This window comes from Fulmarus glacialis, unplaced genomic scaffold (genome assembly GCF_000690835.1).
Source record: "Fulmarus glacialis isolate BGI_N327 unplaced genomic scaffold, ASM69083v1 scaffold6454, whole genome shotgun sequence".
NCBI classification, from domain to species: Eukaryota; Metazoa; Chordata; class Aves; order Procellariiformes; family Procellariidae; genus Fulmarus; species Fulmarus glacialis.
The window spans coordinates 72,129-89,334 of NW_009207301.1; the positions used below are offsets into that span (position 1 = coordinate 72,129).

Below are 17,206 nucleotides of genomic sequence, written 5' to 3' on the forward strand. Positions count from 1 at the left end.
AGTGGGGCAGATAAAAAGAGCACGGTCTCATTCAAAAGCTTATGCCAGCCTGATCAGTACTGTGGCTGCTGGGGGAAGCAGCTTTTCCCACAGAGCCATCATCCCCTTAAACGCAGTGTCTGGCGAGGTGGAACCTTGTCCCCTTGCCCACTGTGGTGGAGCAGAGCAGAGGCTCAGGTTTCACTGGGTGCTTTTGGCTGCTCTGGGACTTGGCCCCTTTTTTCTGCCATCCCGAGGTGTCCTCCTGGGAAGGAGAGCCAAGCTCACTCATGCTGTCTGACGGGGATGGACTGCACATTGCGTCCTCCCCTTGGTAAGGAGCTTCTGCCAACAGCCTTGCAGGCAGACCTGGTGGTCCATATCCTTGGAGGGAGAAAAATGCATCAAAGACAATGACAAATCACCAACCCAAGTGCAAGGGATGTCTTTAACACAACTCGCAATGGCCTTGGAATCCCCGACATTCGTGACTTAGAAACCCATCCTTGTTCCTTGAGGGTGGAAGGAAGGCTCCCACTGATTTCATTGGGAAAGCATCACCTCCCCTTCATGCCCAGGGGTGGTTCGAGCACGAGCTGGAGGAGTTTTTGACTGTGCCACAACTCTGGCGTTGTGCACTGTGCCAGGCTGGGGGAGCTCTGTGTTTGCCACGCAGCCCGCCCAGAGGACAGGCTGGCCGGTGGGCTCGCAAGGTGCCTTGTCAGAGCTGCTGGAGTCAGGCAGGAGGTCACCAGCGCCGAGGGGCTCACTGGCGGGGTCAGCCCCACATGAGAGGGACTCCCCGGAGGCTGGCTGCCAAGTGGCTTTGGAGAGACAGGTGAGGTGCTGGCGCCTGGAGCAGGGAAGGGAGAAACCGAGACACCTGCCTGGATCCCCATGGCCCTGCCAGGACCAACAAGATGAAGATGTGCTGGGCCAGTGCCAGGAGAAAGAGCCGAGGAGCCAGGGGAGGGGGACAGGACAGTCCGACATCTGCTGAGCTCTTTGCCTACGACCCACAGGAGAGCTTCTGGGCACGAGCCAGCCTGCATGTCCAGGGGGCATGGCTGTGGATGCGTAACTCCCCAAGACCCTTTGGGGGCATGCAGCAGCTGGCACTCGGGGTCTGAGAGCCCCGGGACATCAGGCAGGATGGGCACAAGAACTCACATCCCCAGCTCCCCCCCTGTGCTGAAGACCCAGGTCTTGCAGGTGCTGCAGGGGCCACAGCCCATACGCAGCGGTGTGCCGTGCAGGGCTGAGGGCTCAGCACACCACCAGGAGAGCCAGGGTGCGACTCACACACCGTGCCTGTGAGCAGAGATGGGGCCAGGACTGCTGGCAGACTCACGCTGGGAAAATGACCCCTGCAAGGCATTAACAATAGATTGATGAGAAGTGAAGCACTGACCTGGATCAGGGGCAGAAAATAAAGAGAGGGAAAGTGCATTTTTGCTGTGACAAATGGTACCCCATAGCTGGCGCATGGCCTGAGGTGCTTGACAGCTACCTGGAAGGGGTGCAAATGGGAAAGCGTTTTCATGTGCAGGGGGTGCCCACTGACCTTGGTCAGACCAGGCCGAAAGGAATGGGCAGCCAGAGCTCGAAGGAAGGCATGTGGAGGGGCAGGGAAATGCAACAGGGAAGGAAAGTCAGCAGTAATGGACCAGGGAGGTTTTAGGGCAGGTATTCTTCATGGCTGGATCCCAGTTTGCAGAAAAGGTGAAGCGCCACCAAAACCAGCTGTCTTTCCAGAGGGCTGGAAGTAATCACAGGCGCTTGTGAAAAGCAGCTCAAAAAGAGCTTCCTTAGAGAAGTCTCTGTGAGGCACATGTTGCTCTTGGTGGGTTCGCCCGCCCCGATCGGCTCCAGCCAGCATGAGGCCAGTCATTTCCCACATCTTCTGGGGAAAGGGCTCCTGAGCAGGGGCTGAGTCCCAGAAAGCACCTGGTGGTTAAACCCAGGCAGAGGTGCTAGCATGAGGCTCTGCAGGTTGGTTTTCAAGACTGATGCCTTTGGAGGGTCTCTCTGTGCCGTGGGAAGGGGCCAGGAAAGGCCATCAAGCCCCTCTGATGATTGCCCAGAAAATAAGATATTTGGAAGTCAAGGCCTTCTAGGGCCCAAATCCTGAAAGACAGCATTTGGGGGGCTGCAGTATGCATAGGAGCTTTGCCCAACTTCCCTCAGGATGGGCGAGTCTAATCAGGCACTGGTGGTTTTCTCCAGGGGAAGACGACGATGACGATGAATGTGGGGAGGAGAAGCTGCCCTCCTGCTTTGACTACGTGATGCACTTTCTGACCGTCTTCTGGAAGGTCCTTTTTGCCTTCGTGCCCCCGACAGACTACTGGAATGGCTGGGCTTGCTTCGTCGTCTCCATCCTCATGATCGGCCTCCTGACAGCTTTCATCGGCGACCTGGCATCCCACTTCGGCTGCACCATTGGCTTGAAGGACTCGGTCACCGCGGTCGTGTTTGTCGCACTGGGGACATCGGTGCCAGGTAAGGACAACAGCAGGGTTTGTTGTAAAGGTCCATCTCTGCCCAGTCTGGGTTTGGGTTTGGGCTGGGAAAGCTGGGCACAGTGAGGTCCTCGGCTGTGCTCTGCAGGACCCTTGAGGACAGATTTGAGGTATATGTTGAAGTTGTTTTTCAGTCTCAGATGGGCTGGGAGGATCAAACCAGGATGTGGATTCAGTCCCCTGGAAATTATTTCAAGGACCGTCCCCTTGCAAAGACTATGAAGTATCTGTTTCTGTGGACAACCTCCAAGGCATCCACTCTCAGAGTAGGAAATTGGTCTTCAATTAAAATGCTGCCTGTGTTGGCAGTCCTGCGTTTTCCTTCTGAGCACCTGCTCTTTTAACCTTGCCTCCCAGGTGAGTTAGGTGCTAGTCCGTACTCAGGGTGCTCTGCCCAGCACGGACACCTTTGTGTGAGATCAGGTTCAGCTTTGGTTCAGATGGATCGAGGTGAGGTTGCTGAGCTGGGGGAGCTGCTCGAAATGTGACTTGTGAAGCCCTTGGAAGGCCCTGGCCCCAAAAATGTTTGGAGATGTGTCTCTGATCAAGTGGTCACCCAGCCTCAGAAGACAGCAGAGACTGAGGACTGATCAGAGAGAGAAAAAAACATGAGTTTCCATACCTACATGCCACTTTGTCCTCCCAAAGCACATTGACTTGTTGCAACCCAGCCTCCTTTTCTGCTGGCTCAGCAAAGGGCCCCTCTTAGGTATAAACCGGTGCACTGGAGAGGATGGTCCCAGTGACACGGATGCTCTGGGAAGTCCCATGTCAGCTTGTGGGGGAGGGCCTGTGCCTTTCACTCACCTTCTTCCATGGGCTGCGCTGGTCAGGCACGGCCTGGTTCCTGGACAAGGGGCTCTAACCCAACCCAACCACCCCCCGTGTCGGTCACACCTCCCTTGCCACCCCCAGATTTCCAGTGATCAGCACTTGGGTGCTTAAAGATCTTGAAATTGTCCTAATGCTATCAGAGCCCAAAAAAGAAGCAGCAGAACCAAAAGGAAGAACAGATTTGGGCAAGGAACAGAAGAAGGAGCATTTTTTAGACCTCTGGTGCTTTTGGGCGTGAGGGTTGTAGGGCTGTCTCACACCCTTGACAGCGAAAATCTTCCCTTCTGCTTTTGTCGATGAAAGGTGGCATTTAAGAAGTTCTTTTTAGGATACATTTGGCTACTCTCGTTTGAACTAGCAGATGGTCCAGACCATGTCATGTTAGCTGGGTGCTAGCTGAGCTCCTCCGCACCAGGGAGGTGCAGAGTGCTTTCCAGGAGGTGGACAGGCATCAGACAAACGTGCAGTGAAATTAAGACTGACAGGGACCTTCCCTGCATTAAAAGCACTTGCAGAAGGGCACGTGGTTGTTTCCACACTCTGGCTGGCGCTGGCAGCGTGCCCCAGATGTGCCCCATCCCTCCTTCCACAGTGGCAGCTGCAGCACCGCAGAGGCATCAGCACTGTCCCACAACCCCATTACTGCACTGTGACCAGGGCCGAGAACAAAGGGAAATGCCTCTTCCTTCCCTCAGCAGTCAGATGCATTTCCATGGGAGCTTTTTTTAAAAAATAAAACAGCCTTTTGATTTCTTTGCTGCAAATGGCCCCTCTCATTGTGCTTATAGGTGCTCAGCCCCTTCTGTTACATGAAACTGGGTCTTCATGCCAGGCTGTGATTTGCCATCTCACCTTGGAGCCCTGCTGGGGAGGAGCATAAAGGAAACTCTGTAGAATTAAAAAACATGAAATCTAACCTCACCATTTTCTTTTTCTGCGCCACACTCAGAAAAAGAAAGCTGTACCCAAGGTGGTCTGGGAGTGCAGATGTGTTAAGGATTCATCTTCTCATCGTTAACTGAGAGTGCTCACCTGGACAAAACCAGATGCTAATCCCCCCTCCTGCTCACCCCCCCCGAAGATCCAGAGTGGGTTTGGATGTAAAATCAGCACTTCCCTATGGTGCAGAACAGCATCGTGCTGGTCTACTCGACACAAGATCTGCCATGTAAAAGGCCAGCTGAGTTTTATCACAGCTCTTTTGCCACCGGTATTAAAGCTGGTGGAGCACCTGGACAAGCATACACCCACCTGCATGGTTTTTCTCCCTAAGGGGTGAAAGGTGACCACTTGTTTACCAAAGTGTCAGGGTCTGCACAAGACACTGGATTTAGTGAGGCAAAAGGTTTTGGAGAGACATCATTAAAGCAGCACAAATACAAAACTTCAGGGGACCTGAAGCATAGATACAAACCATTGTGGCTCCCACAAAGCTTTTCCAACCTTTTCAGTTCTTTTGCAAGTCAACAAATTAGTGGATGTGAGAGAAGGGGCCAACACAGTGTAGTACTGGGAAGCGTTGTCTCTTGCTTGAAGCACTGTGGGGCATCTGAGGCCATACTGGGGGAAGCCCCCCATATTTCTGGACATTGAGATTTCCCTCCTGGGCATTTCTGGACCCTGATTGTCAGTCTGACTGTGGCCAAATGTGCCCTTCCTTGGGAGTGCCCACAGACAGGGCTGTACCCTGTCCCTTTACCCACTATCTTCATTCCCCAAGTGATGCCATTGACATTTGTCCCCAAGCTGCCTGCTGCTGTCCCTCCTTACCTGGCTGTTTCCTGAGGGTTTCTCTCTGCCTTCCCTTTGCAGACACGTTTGCCAGCAAAGTAGCAGCAACGCAGGACCAGTATGCAGATGCCTCCATCGGGAACGTCACCGGGAGCAATGCCGTGAACGTTTTCCTGGGCATCGGGGTGGCCTGGTCCATTGCGGCCATCTACCACGCCGCGCACGGACAAGCCTTCCAAGTCTCACCTGGCACCCTGGCCTTCTCCGTCACCCTCTTCACCATTTTTGCTTTTATCAGTGTGGGCGTGCTGCTCTACCGGCGGAGACCCGAGATTGGAGGTGAGCTGGGCGGGCCGCGGACTTCCAAGCTGCTCACATCCTCACTCTTTATCCTCCTCTGGCTCTTGTACATATTCTTCTCATCTCTGGAAGCCTACTGCCACATAAAGGGCTTCTAAAGGGACAATCAGAGATAGTAAATATATATATATCTATATGTATCTATATAGAGTGATATATAGGTATAGATATAGATATAACGCTGTGTATAATGAACAGAGAAAGAATAAAAGAGATTTGCCATGTTCACACACCTGCTGATGGAAAGCAGCTTTGGAGCATCCTTTGAATTAGGCAGGACCCCAAAGCCAGCAGGACCCCTCCCCGGGCAGCGGCCCCAGCCAGGAGCCTGGCGGCAGGGCCCTCTCTGCAACTCTACCAACAAGAGCGGCTGATAGCCCCTGAGCGCTTTCCCGTCGCTCTCTCCTGCCCGCCGGCCCCCCCGGGAGGATGGATGCGAAGGCAGCCGGGGCGCATCGGTACAGGGAAGGCCAGAGTAGCTGGTGAGAACCAGAGCAGTGGGCGAGGGAAGGAGAGGAAAGCGAGGGTCCTGATCTCCGACCACCATCCGCCTGCCTTCGCCACTCGGGAACGTCCCCTCTGACCCTGTTGGAGAGAAGCAAGAGACCGGACTGAAGACAAGGGGAAATTGGGAGCTTTCTGAGGATAGAACACAAACCGTTTTCGTCATTGATTTGGGGTTGGGTTTTTTTTTTGTTTTGGCGTGTGTACAACTAGCATTTCCCCCCCACATGCCCCTCACCTTTTCCCCCTCTGTGCTTTGGGGATGCGCAGCCGCAACCTCATGTCCAGTGTCCTAAGCTGAGGCTGTGCGGAGCAGCAGGGGCTTTCCTCCCGCCTCATCCGCCTCCTCGGGCATGCTGTCGTGGTACTTGTAACATTTGCATGAATGAAATGAACCCTATCTGTATATAGCATCCTCTAGTGATAGTCCTTCCAGCCACGTGGGTTGAGCATTGCAGATACAAGTGTTTTCTTTTCACCAGGTTTTATTTATTTTAGTTAGTTTAGTTTTGCCATAGGTTTTTGTTCATTCATTTGTTTCCTCTTAGTGGGGGTAAAAGGAGGGAAAGCTCTCCCCATTTATGGCTCCACATGAGGGTCCACAAGAAGCAGTAACAGCCACGCAGACGTAGGTTTTCAGGGGAAGGAAAACCCACACCCCAGAGACTGCAGGCTCTGTCCCCCCACGTGGCTAGGGGTCCCCCCCCACAGCGGCCAGTCCAGGACGTGCGAAAGCCGGTGTGAAAGGCGTCCACCATCCACAGGAGGTTTTAGACAAGGTCCCAGGGAGCCCGAGTGGGATGAACGGCATCCGAGCTCAAGGGGGTCGAGCATGGCTGGCTCCCAGCACCTCGCCTGCCTCTGCCTTTATAGCTGGTGGCTGCCTCAAAACCCCTTGGCCCCCTGCTATTCCCTGGGTCCCCAGAGTTCTAGTGACAGCCCCTGTTTCTGAGTGTTAAGCCATCAGGATCAGTCCCCAAAGCTGGTCCTTTCCCACAGCCATTTAGAGGCAGAATAATTCAGCGGAAGGGTTGAAGGGCCGTAATGAGATCTCCCACACTGCTGAGCATAACCAGGAAGTGTCCCCCAAGGAAAAAGGCCACATTTTGCACTGTCTGAATCTGAAATTGATGGGAAGGATGAGACAGGGAGGTGTAACTCAGCATCACGCCCTGACTCCAGCAGTGTGGGCTGGGGTAGTGAGCCGAGCCCAGGGAGGTGTGGATGTAGAGCTCCCCTGGGTGCAGCACAGGGATGACATTGTGCACTGGGGTTGAGAGATGCCTCCTTACCCTACGCCCTTCACCGGGCCTCCTGGCATCCCAGCCAGGCAAACGCCCAGCCTGCTTGTCCACTGGTGAGCTCTTCCCACCCAGCTGAAAACCACGTCTGACACTTGTACCATAACCTATTGGCTGAGGGTATTTGTACTCATTTTGAACAATCTGTGGAAATTTTAATTAATCTGTTGTAAGATTTTCTCTAAGAGTATGAAGTTGTGGGGTTTTTTTTCTTCTCAAGCTTTTTTTTCACTTTTGATGGGTTTTGGGGTTTTCTTTTTGTTTCTCGTTGTTTTGGGGGAAGAATCAAACACAGGCGCAGGTTGTTCAGGTTTATGATTACCTTTATGTACAATTACTTCATTTTCATCTGTTTGGCTTCATTGATTTTTCTTTGTGTGTATTGCCCACCACTATAGGCAGTGAGTCCACTAATTGTGATGATCCTTATCAATGGTACACAATGCACAGACAAATAAAGTTTGTAATGATTCCTGATGGATCATGTAGTGCTCCTGCATAGTCTCCATGGAAAACCCTTCCCTCCCCTCCTGTTGTCTCCCCTTACATTGTAACCCATCTCTTCTTTACTCATTGGTTTGCCTTCATTGTGTTTCTGCCACTGACGGGGGGCAATGGTGCCTCCACACGCCTGCTTTTGCCCCATCTCACAGCTTTCCTCCTGCTCCATCTCCATTGTGCCTTGGGCTCGGTGTGCTGCGGTACAGCCAGGGGCTGCAGCCCGCCCAGCTCTCAGGGGGATGCAGGAAACTGTCCAGGGACAAGGCTGCAGTGCAACCCTTCTGGGGCCAGGAGCTGCTCCTGTGCTGGGTCCCCATCAGTGCTGGTTTGCCCTAGACTCAGGGAGAGCCATGCATATACCCCCAAGGTACTTAACAGCTCTTTCTGCTTGTGTCCTCTAGTTATATAGAACTGTTCCTGCTCTTGTTCCAGCCTCACGGTGACTAGCGCTAGGTTAAGCCACTAGCTAATGATAAGTGGGAGTGCAAGAGATGCATTACCAGCGCAGGGTCCATGGGTGCAAAAGCAGATCTGAGACACCCCACGAGGTCGCCGAGCAAACTGGGAGCTCGCACTCCTCTGGGCAGCTGCCTGCCCATGCCCCAGTCCAGGTGCCGTGGGCTGTTTCTGACCCACATGGCTCGACAGAGCTCAGCCAGCACTGAGGAGGAGAAGTCTCTACATGCTCAGGGATGTTGCTCTTCCCTGTGTTTTCATCCACCATCTGTTGAGCTGTCCCCAAATAAACCGTCCCTGCGATGCTTCCAAGGTCCCGCTCTAACAGCTGAACTCAAACACCAGCTCCGGAGACGGGTCCCAGGCAAGCACTGCCTTCATCTGGTGGGACTCTCCCTGCTCCTCCCATGGGCACATGCTCCTGGGGTCCTGCCCATGCTCCTGCCTAAGCTCCTGCCCACATTCCTCCCGGTCCGCTGCGCAGGCTCAGGATGGGGCCGCACAGCCACTCAGAGTGGCACCAACAGCAGTGTCTGGCTTTCGAGCTCTAGGCTAGAAACATGCCACCAAGCAAAAAGAGAGAGGGTAGGAGGTGGTTGACCTCCATGCAGCATGACCATGTCTGTAGAGGCCCAGAGGCAATAAGATTCCCATCTGTCAACGTAAGGAGATGTGGCAGAGCAGGTAACAAACGCACCCCGCCAGCCAGAAGATTTAACATGATCTCTGGGCTGCTCTCACCCAACTGGCCCTTCCCCACACCCTATGCTGCTTTTTGCCAGCCGTGCTGCCAGCCCCACTCTCCCTGCGGGTGCTCAGCACCCTCCAGGATGAGTGCGGGTGAAGTGTCAATGCTTGTCAAGCCCCAGGTGAACACAACCAGTCATGTCCACATGCTTTTCCCAGGCAGTGAAATATGAAAGTGAAGCAGCTCTCCTGACCCAGTAATTACATCTACTGAAAAGTGATGTTGGTATTTTACTCTCATCATTTGCTTCTTCAGAATGAATTGCAGTTGCTGAAGTCATTAACAAGTCAAACAGGACTTGTGTAGCAGCTCAGTTTAACAGGCAGTAAATAACTGTTCTGCTCACAGAGCTTTCCAAAGGGAATGATGGAGCATTGCTTGCTTAGGACAAGGCCTAAATCACACAGTAAACACCAGCCTTGTTTATGCAATTATTCTCTGCCAGCCATGTGCTTTTTGGCATCTTTAACAAGCTTATATAAAGTGTGACATGTATTTGCCCAGTTGCTCATGGAAGAGCCACAGATAAGCAGAAAGCCTTTTAGCTGGCTGCAGCCTTGCCATGCCAAGGAGGGGAAGGACTGCTCCACCAAGGCCTGGCCACCCACCCGTGTTCGCAAGGGTGTAATGCCTGCTCCTCTGCACCAACCTCATCTTTAAACCAAGCCCTCCAACAGAAAAAGTAAACTGCCCTCCTCTGCAAGACACCCACGCCCAGCCGCACACTGCCAGGGGCAGCAGGAGGGGCACATCTCACCCTCATGCCCACCCGCCCTGCGGGGCATAACCTGGCTCCCCGGGTTCCCCGTCTGGTGCCAGTGCTCTCCCACCTCCTCCTCATCCCTGCCACCCTTCTCACCCTCCCTTGCAAGGGAAGGGCATCAAGCATCTCTGATAAAGCCCTGGGCTCAGGGAGGTTGCCAGAAACAGCACTTCAAACCCTCAGCCTCCGTCCATCTGCCTGCCCCGGCTGCTTTCACCCCCTCTCATCATCCCACTAGCCAAAGGCAAACCTTTCCATGGAAAAGGATGCAGCATGGTGCAAAGGACGTTCAGAGACAGACATCCAAATAACTCAACAAGCCACTGCAAAGCGCTTGGGGACAAAGGGAAGGAGCACACAGAGCAGTAACAGCCCTGAGCATCTTAGCAAAACCATTTCCCCAGCTCTTCAGGGGCCAACGGGAGAGAAGGCAAATCCCAGCCACAACCTGAACACACGGAAAAGGTGCAAAAGAGCCAGGGACTGTGCAGGTCCCTGGTGCCAGCAGGAGCCGCAAACCTGCAGCATCTGACAGCTGAGCCTACCCAAACTGTTACCGCCTGCCTGCACCTGTGCCAGGGCAGCGTGGGAACCGCTCGCTCCAGAGATGCGAATCCCTCATCTCCAACCAATGTTCCCACCCATGTGTCACCCATTTCCAGGCAGCCTGTGGTGGCTCTGGGGCGAGGGGAGATTGCAAGAGTCATTCGTGCATCTTTTTTCCGGCTTTCATCACTTCCTTAAAGGACAAAAGGGAAAAGGGAAGCTTTGAGCCCTTTCTGGTCACGAGTCTGGATGCAGTCTATAAACTCACCGTGCTATTTCTGCTACGGGCAGGGAAGGGAGAACCAGAGCCTGTGTGTTATTGTTACAGCTATTTTTATATGCTTGAGTAAGAATCAAGTGCAACAGTATTGGGGGCCATATACATACCTAAGGAGGAGGCTCAGCTGCATTCCGAGAGGGGCAGAGCTGGGCATAGCCAGAAAGTGACAGAGAGAGAGAAAAGAGGGAAAACTTAATGCCAGAGGTTGTTATTCCAGGAGAAACCCCTGCATTATTTTTCTGTAGGCTTTGGCACCTGGGCCCATCTGTGGAAGCATGTTTGCAGAGCACAGGGAACCTCTCTGGCCTCTCTGAGCATGTGATGACCGACCACACACACATACACATGCACAGCACAGCTGCAGAAAATCCTGTTTATCTTGTAAAAAATTGACTTGTGCAGGAAAGCATCCAGAGGCACCTGTATTCTTGCAAAAAGCACCCAGGGACAATAAATACAGTGAGATTCCTCACCTTTTAAGTACTTGAGCCTTCCTCCTTTTGGAACTGGAGGTGCCGAGAGCCTCCCACCAGCCAGCAACACCCCTCATGCAGAGGGAAGGGTTGCTGCAAAGGAAAGGGGCCCGTCTGACCAAGCAGGAGCTGTTACCAGCAAAGATAGCCAGAACATTGCTGTTACTAGCAGGATTTGCTGTCTATGGCATGTCCCTGAGAGCATCCAAAGCATCTCCGCACAGTCTTGTTGTCTCTCTGGAGCATCCTGAGAATGGCCAGCCCTGCCCCTGAGCACCCCATGTCCCCAGGGTGGCTCATCGCTCTCTCCTGCAGGCCCTGCACCCTCCCTTGGCTCCTTCCCACCCTCCCAAGGAGAATGCCAGCTTGGGGCTCCCCTCCCTAGAAGCGTGAAAGAGGGCACTGGGGTTCATGCTGTTCCCAAAGCAGGCACTGAGGAGCGCTGCTGGGCGGTGGAGCTGGGTGCTGCTGGTGTGATGTCCAGCATCAAAGGGCTCAGGGAAGGCAGAAGTTCCGTGGGGTCCCACCCAGACCTGGAAACCCCTTTTTAGGCACTGCCACAGCATATCCTCCTGCCCCAGCTGCCATGGTTATGGACATGCATCTTGATTTCAATACAGCTATAGCACAGCCTCCAGCTTTTTTGGCTGTCTGTGGGCACCAACCCCAGGCAGTATTTTTATCTATTTGATTCAAAATAGCCCTTGATCTGTTGTATTGCACTACAACAGCTCTCCGCCCCTCCCAGCACACACACCCCACCCCCAGCAGTGTGCAGTTCTAGGTAGTGGTGGAAAGGAGCATTAGCAATGCACCAGGAGCAAATGCTACCTGATGTTGAGGTCCTCCAGCATCCATCTTGAGCCATCTCAAGGCCCCAAAACGGCCATCTGTGCACGGTGATAATCCAACTTGGGGCTTGCTCTGTGCTGGCCCCCCTGTGGAGCCTCTTCACATGCCCTTTTCCTTCAAGGTCCTTGCAGAGGAGCCTTCTCTGTCCCTCCTGCCCCACAACTGGGGGCTTCCCATGTGGGACGAGTCTCCTCTCTCACTGGATTGAACAGCAATGCTTGTTAGCTCAGGCTTGCTGTCTGTATCTCAGAGCAAAGATTAACCACTCCAAAAGGTGTCTCGGACTTGAGCCCCTGCAAGCAAAGTACCATGCAAGTTTCCACACAGCAGAGGCAAATGTCAGCATGCTGAGCTCTTCCTGCTCATCACCCAGGCACCGTTACAGCCACTACCCGCCAGCATTGTTTTTATTGTGCTGCTGTCCTTCACTCATGAGTTTTTGGAAGATTACACATTTCTGCTGAATTTCCACCATTATCAAGTCCCGCAGATGCTCCAACTCCACCCCCCATGCCAACCCTGCCTCTACGCTTCCAGAGCAAACTCATTGCTTTAACTGAGGGTTCAAGGTCCACCTCAACTCCTTTCTTTCAAAATGGAGCCTGTTCTTGGTGCTCTAAATATTCTAAAACTTATCTACCTGCCTACAAAACTTTCCTGCCCCCGCTTAAAATGGGTAGAGTTTAAGTCAAGCAAGTTGCAATGGCTTGGGATGCTTATCCACACTTAGCTTCTAAACCCTTGCAGGACATGGAGGACTGCCACAGGGCTCTCTCCCTGCACCTCCTGACCTCTCCATTGAGGTTGGATTTATTTCTTCTCCTTTATTTCTAACTCAGAGGAGTCTCTTACAGATGACGGCAGGGTGAGACCTGCATGGAGTACAGCCTTGCTCTGTTTTCTTGAAGAAAATTGCCATGGCAGTCCATGGCACTGTCATCACCAGGATCGTGTGCCCCTCTGCCCCAGCCCACAGCCCCTGGCAGGCTCCTCGCTTACAGAAACATGAGTTTCTGGCAGAGGAGCTTCTTTGCAGAGATACTTAGAAACGCGAAGAGTTGCTGAGTGACTGTAAAATTGCTGCACTAGCACAAGATAGATTGGATCCTGGTGGTGCGAATGTGTCCCAGGTTGCTATCGGGCTTATTTGGGAGTGTTAATGAAAGCTTTTGCAAACTAGTGGCTTTGTGACTCCCAGGGATGTAGGGAGGTGCACAACCAGATTTCTCCTCGCTTGATGTAATGCTGAGATGGCTCCCTTGCCCCTTGCTTTCAGCTATAGCCCTGTGCATTGCCCTGGTCCTGCCTTGCAATAAGAGCTATGATTAGATGCCCCTTGGCTGAACTCCCCCTGTACAGATGAAAACAAACCGATGCCTGTTGTGTCTTCATTTGTTTGCCCCGTGTTGCTTCCTTCGTCTTCCAAGCTCTTGAGAAAACGTGCTCATGCAGTGAGCCATGCAGGAGACCTGCTTGTCTTGCTCTTCATCAGGAAACATGCACTACTTCTAGCAGCTCTAGAGAGCAAAAGACTGCAGTAATACCTTTTACATTGTAGTCACTATGTTAGCAAGAAAAAAATAGTTATTTTTTTTTCCTGATGACAACTCAACTTTTGACAACACTTGTCCAGCTTCTTTTTTCCATAATGCATTAAGCATTAGGAGGCACAGTTCTGCAAAATAACCCAGCTTTCAAGACTGCCTGTTGAGGACATCGTTCAGCAACCCAGCAAAACAGTTTTATTTGTGGATGGAGGGGACAAGTTGGTAAACTGTCCTAAGCTTCCTGGCTCCTGCTGGAAGAAACGTATGCTGGTAAAAGCCACAAAATGCCGAGTCTGGTACAATGCAGCCCTCTGTATCCTGGGTCTCTACGCCAAAGAGATATGGCATGAGGTTGTAAAATCAAAACCATGAATTCCTGACGACCACTCAGTAGTGATGGGCATCTTTATACCTACGACTGTCCCTAGGATATCCGGAGAGGTCTCTGGTACACCTGGCGTTCACCAGGTGCAAACGTCACTGTTAATCAAGCAAGAAGACACGGAGGACACCACGCGCTACCTGCCCCCCAACCCAACAAACAAGCCCACGGGATATTCCCAGCAAGAAGCAATCAGACTGTCAGGGAGCAAAGCTGTTGCCAGGAAAGCTCACATGTCTCAAAGGCAGCAGGTTCCCCAGGGACTCTCTCCACGCTGCTCTCTGCATCACTGCCGCAGCGGGCAGAGCCGCTCGTAGCTCAGCATCCTGCCGGCAGAGCCAAAGGAGAGGCCTGGGCAGCCCATGCTTGTTCATGTGAGCACCAGCCTTGATTTCAGCCAGAGAGGCCTGCAGGGAGTGGCCATAATATTCTGAAGAAGAGGGAAATGAGATGGGAACTAGTCAAAAAATGGCGGTAGCAGTAATTTAGAACTGTTACTAATTTTCCGTTGTAATTAAGTGGTCAGGTTATCTCGATGCTTTAGTGACCACTCCAGTTCTCAAAAGCCATTTCTGTACACTTGAAACGTGGGGAAAGCAACTGCTCCTCTTTCTAGAGTAGAACACAGGCTGTTGCTATGAGCTTGAAGAGGACACAGAAATGCATCTGTCTTGGCAGAGATAAAATTCAAATCAGCAGCTTCTTCCACTGTCCCACTTAGGAGTGGAGGGACACTCAGGCAGGGAGCTGGCAGATGCCTGCGCAGCCTGTCCCAGGGATGCTGGATGTTCCCCATGGGTGAGACATCCCAGGGGCCCCTGTAACAGGCAGGACACAGGAGAGAAAGAGCTCAAAATGGCTTGCTGGTCCTAAAAAGCGAGGGGAATGGCTAGTGGCTAGATGCATCCCGTGAGGCACAGCAGGCAGCAGGCATGCGGTGCTGGGGCACAGGTAACCCACCTCACGGGCACCTGGTGCCACGGCGTTGGCTGGGGACAGCACTGGCAAGGCAAGGTTGTCCTCTCGTATTTTTGGTGTGCTGGAGCACATCAATAAAGTGCTCCAAAAATGATGGCTCACGCTTTCCTGCTCTCCTCTGACAGCAGCCACTGTCCCCCTGCTCAGCAGCCCGAGGGGAGCCCCCAATCACCGCGGGAGTAGCTCGGGGGAGGCAGGCAGGGAGGAGACTGCGACCACCCTTCCTGATGCACCCGAAGCACCGGTGAGCCCAGCTCCCCCCCCATGGTCACCCCCCCACGTCCTGTGTCACCCGTCATCCTGTGCGACCTCCCCCTCACAGCCGCAGGGCGCCCTAGGGCAGACAGATGTCTCGTGCAAACCCTGACCGAGAGAGAGAGCGAGAGATCTCTGGCAGCCCGTCGCACCACCCGGTCCCCCCACCAGGGACGGGGCAGGCAGACCCCGGCTGGGCAGAGCCAAATTTTTCCAAAGCAGGGCTGAAAGGAGAGTTTGAAGAACTGGCTTGGCTGGAGATGGAAACCAGAGTACGGGTCATAAATTCCACCCCACCTTCCCTCTGTCACCTGCGCCGCGCTGGCACCGTGAGCCAGCACTGCCCTGGCAATGCGAAGCCCCCATCAGTGGGTCAAAGCTGAGGGTTGCCCCTGAGCTCAGCGGCTGAAGACTCCCGATCTCTCTGTCTCTCTCATGGTTCCTCATAAGTTCAATGGCACAATGCAGCTACACTACTTGAAAAGCCATAATATTTGTTGGTACAACTCTTTTATTACCGTCGATTTATATATATTTGTTGATAAAAGAGGTCATCTTGGGAGACACTTGTAGTCTACTGGGAAATAATTATCCGATGCTGTATATTCTGTACATGCTGTATAAACAAAGCGAAATATTTAAATTGAAATGTTCAGTGGACTTGGTGGCACATGCTGGGAGGGGAGGTTGGGACCGGGCAAGCCCCCTCCTTGGGCCACCACAGCTCAGGCTCGGGGTCCCCGGTAGAGTCACCATCCCGCTGGGGTCCTGGTCAAAGCCCAGGGCAGGATCTGGCCACAGTGCAAGGGTGAAGCTTGCGTCTCCCTGGGTGCTTTTTCCCATGCAAAGGCGAAAGGAGGCGACTTCGCGGGCAAAGCACAGGACTGGGTACGGCTTTTTTTGTCAGAAACTCTCACCGCAGCGAGCCCGGCATTGCCCACTCGCTTCCCTTCTCTCCTGCCCAGGGTGGAAACCCTTCAACCGCCACCCAGCGTGACATCTCTAAGCCTTATGGTCAGAGAGAGACCATTCCCCGCGGGGGGATGTCTGGCAGCGGCAGAGACTGGCTCTGAGCATCCGGCTCCTCCAACTCGTTTCCGTGCTAATCCCGTGCAATGGCGCCAGCCGCCCTCCCTGGCGCGTTTTACAACAGCGACGAGCTGTGATCTTCTAACCTGACACACGCTGTTAGAAAACCTGTTTCATATTTTCTGTGGTATCGATCTACAACTTTTGAAATCATTGGAGACAGTTGTGGTAGCCTAAAAATTGTGCTGAGCTCATATATTTTTATATTTGTGGTGTTTTCCTATTAATAGAGAGTAGTGAACCAGTAACCCTATAGCTGAAAGTGAACTATTCAAAATAAATATACGACTTCAGAAAATATTTGTAAAAATAATTTATTTGAAATATTCTGCCAAAGATAGCTCTCTAATGATCTATAAAATGTCATTTCTCTCTTTTTGCTCTGAATGTCATTGTGAAAGCACCTTTCTCCCCATTATCTTTTGAAAATTTGCTTTTTTGTGTCTTTAATGGCAAAGAAATATGCCAATGATTTTTTTACCGGAGCAGTAAATAGAGTAGTAGGGAGGCACAAGAGAACTTTGTAATGGTGATAAACGGGATCCAGTAACAATCACTCTGACAATCCGGTTTCTCCTGTAGTTCCTCTCGCAGACCAATGGGTTTCGAAGCCCAGGACGGTTCTCTAGCAGGAAGGTCTCGGCTGCGGCTGCGGCTGCTGCTGTGTAGCTCACCTGAAGGAGAGAAATCTCTCGACCACCCATTTGCAGGCTTGGGGCATTTAGACTCCCTCGCAGGTAACTTCTGCCTCTTCATTTTTTATAAGCATGGTACCTTTATTAGCCCCTAATAGGTCCTGTGGGTAACCCTCGCTCAGGGCTTTGCGGGGCTTCAGCCTGACGAGGTCTGGCCCCCTCCAAAGCCATTCCTGCAATGCACCCGGCGCCCGCAGCAGCCCCGACCTGGCGGCAGAAGTAATCCCGCTGGTGCCCGGATCTGTCCCCTTCCCTGCATGGGGCCAGGAGCAGAGGAGACCCAGCCACCGTGGGACATGATACCTTAGCAAGAGGATCAGTACCTGCAGGCATATAGTTAAACAGGGGGATGTACGGCCCTTTACCAGGGAGAAGCTGCCCAGATTAGTCTGTTCAGAAATTACAAATCT

At 52.8% G+C, this 17,206-nt stretch overlaps 1 protein-coding gene across 1 annotated transcript in view; it reads left to right on the plus strand.

Moving 5' to 3' along the window:
- The window catches only part of LOC104075499 (sodium/calcium exchanger 1-like), a gene marked incomplete at its 5' end in the record, with an annotated part of 15,968 nt that extends 10,310 nt beyond the window's left edge, over positions 1 to 5,658 (plus strand). The window contains 2 exon segments of the mRNA XM_009576030.1: positions 2,206 to 2,481; positions 5,148 to 5,658. Coding sequence (XP_009574325.1) covers positions 2,206 to 2,481; positions 5,148 to 5,524 — 653 coding nt within the window.
- Positions 5,659 to 17,206: the final 11,548 nt, after the last annotated feature.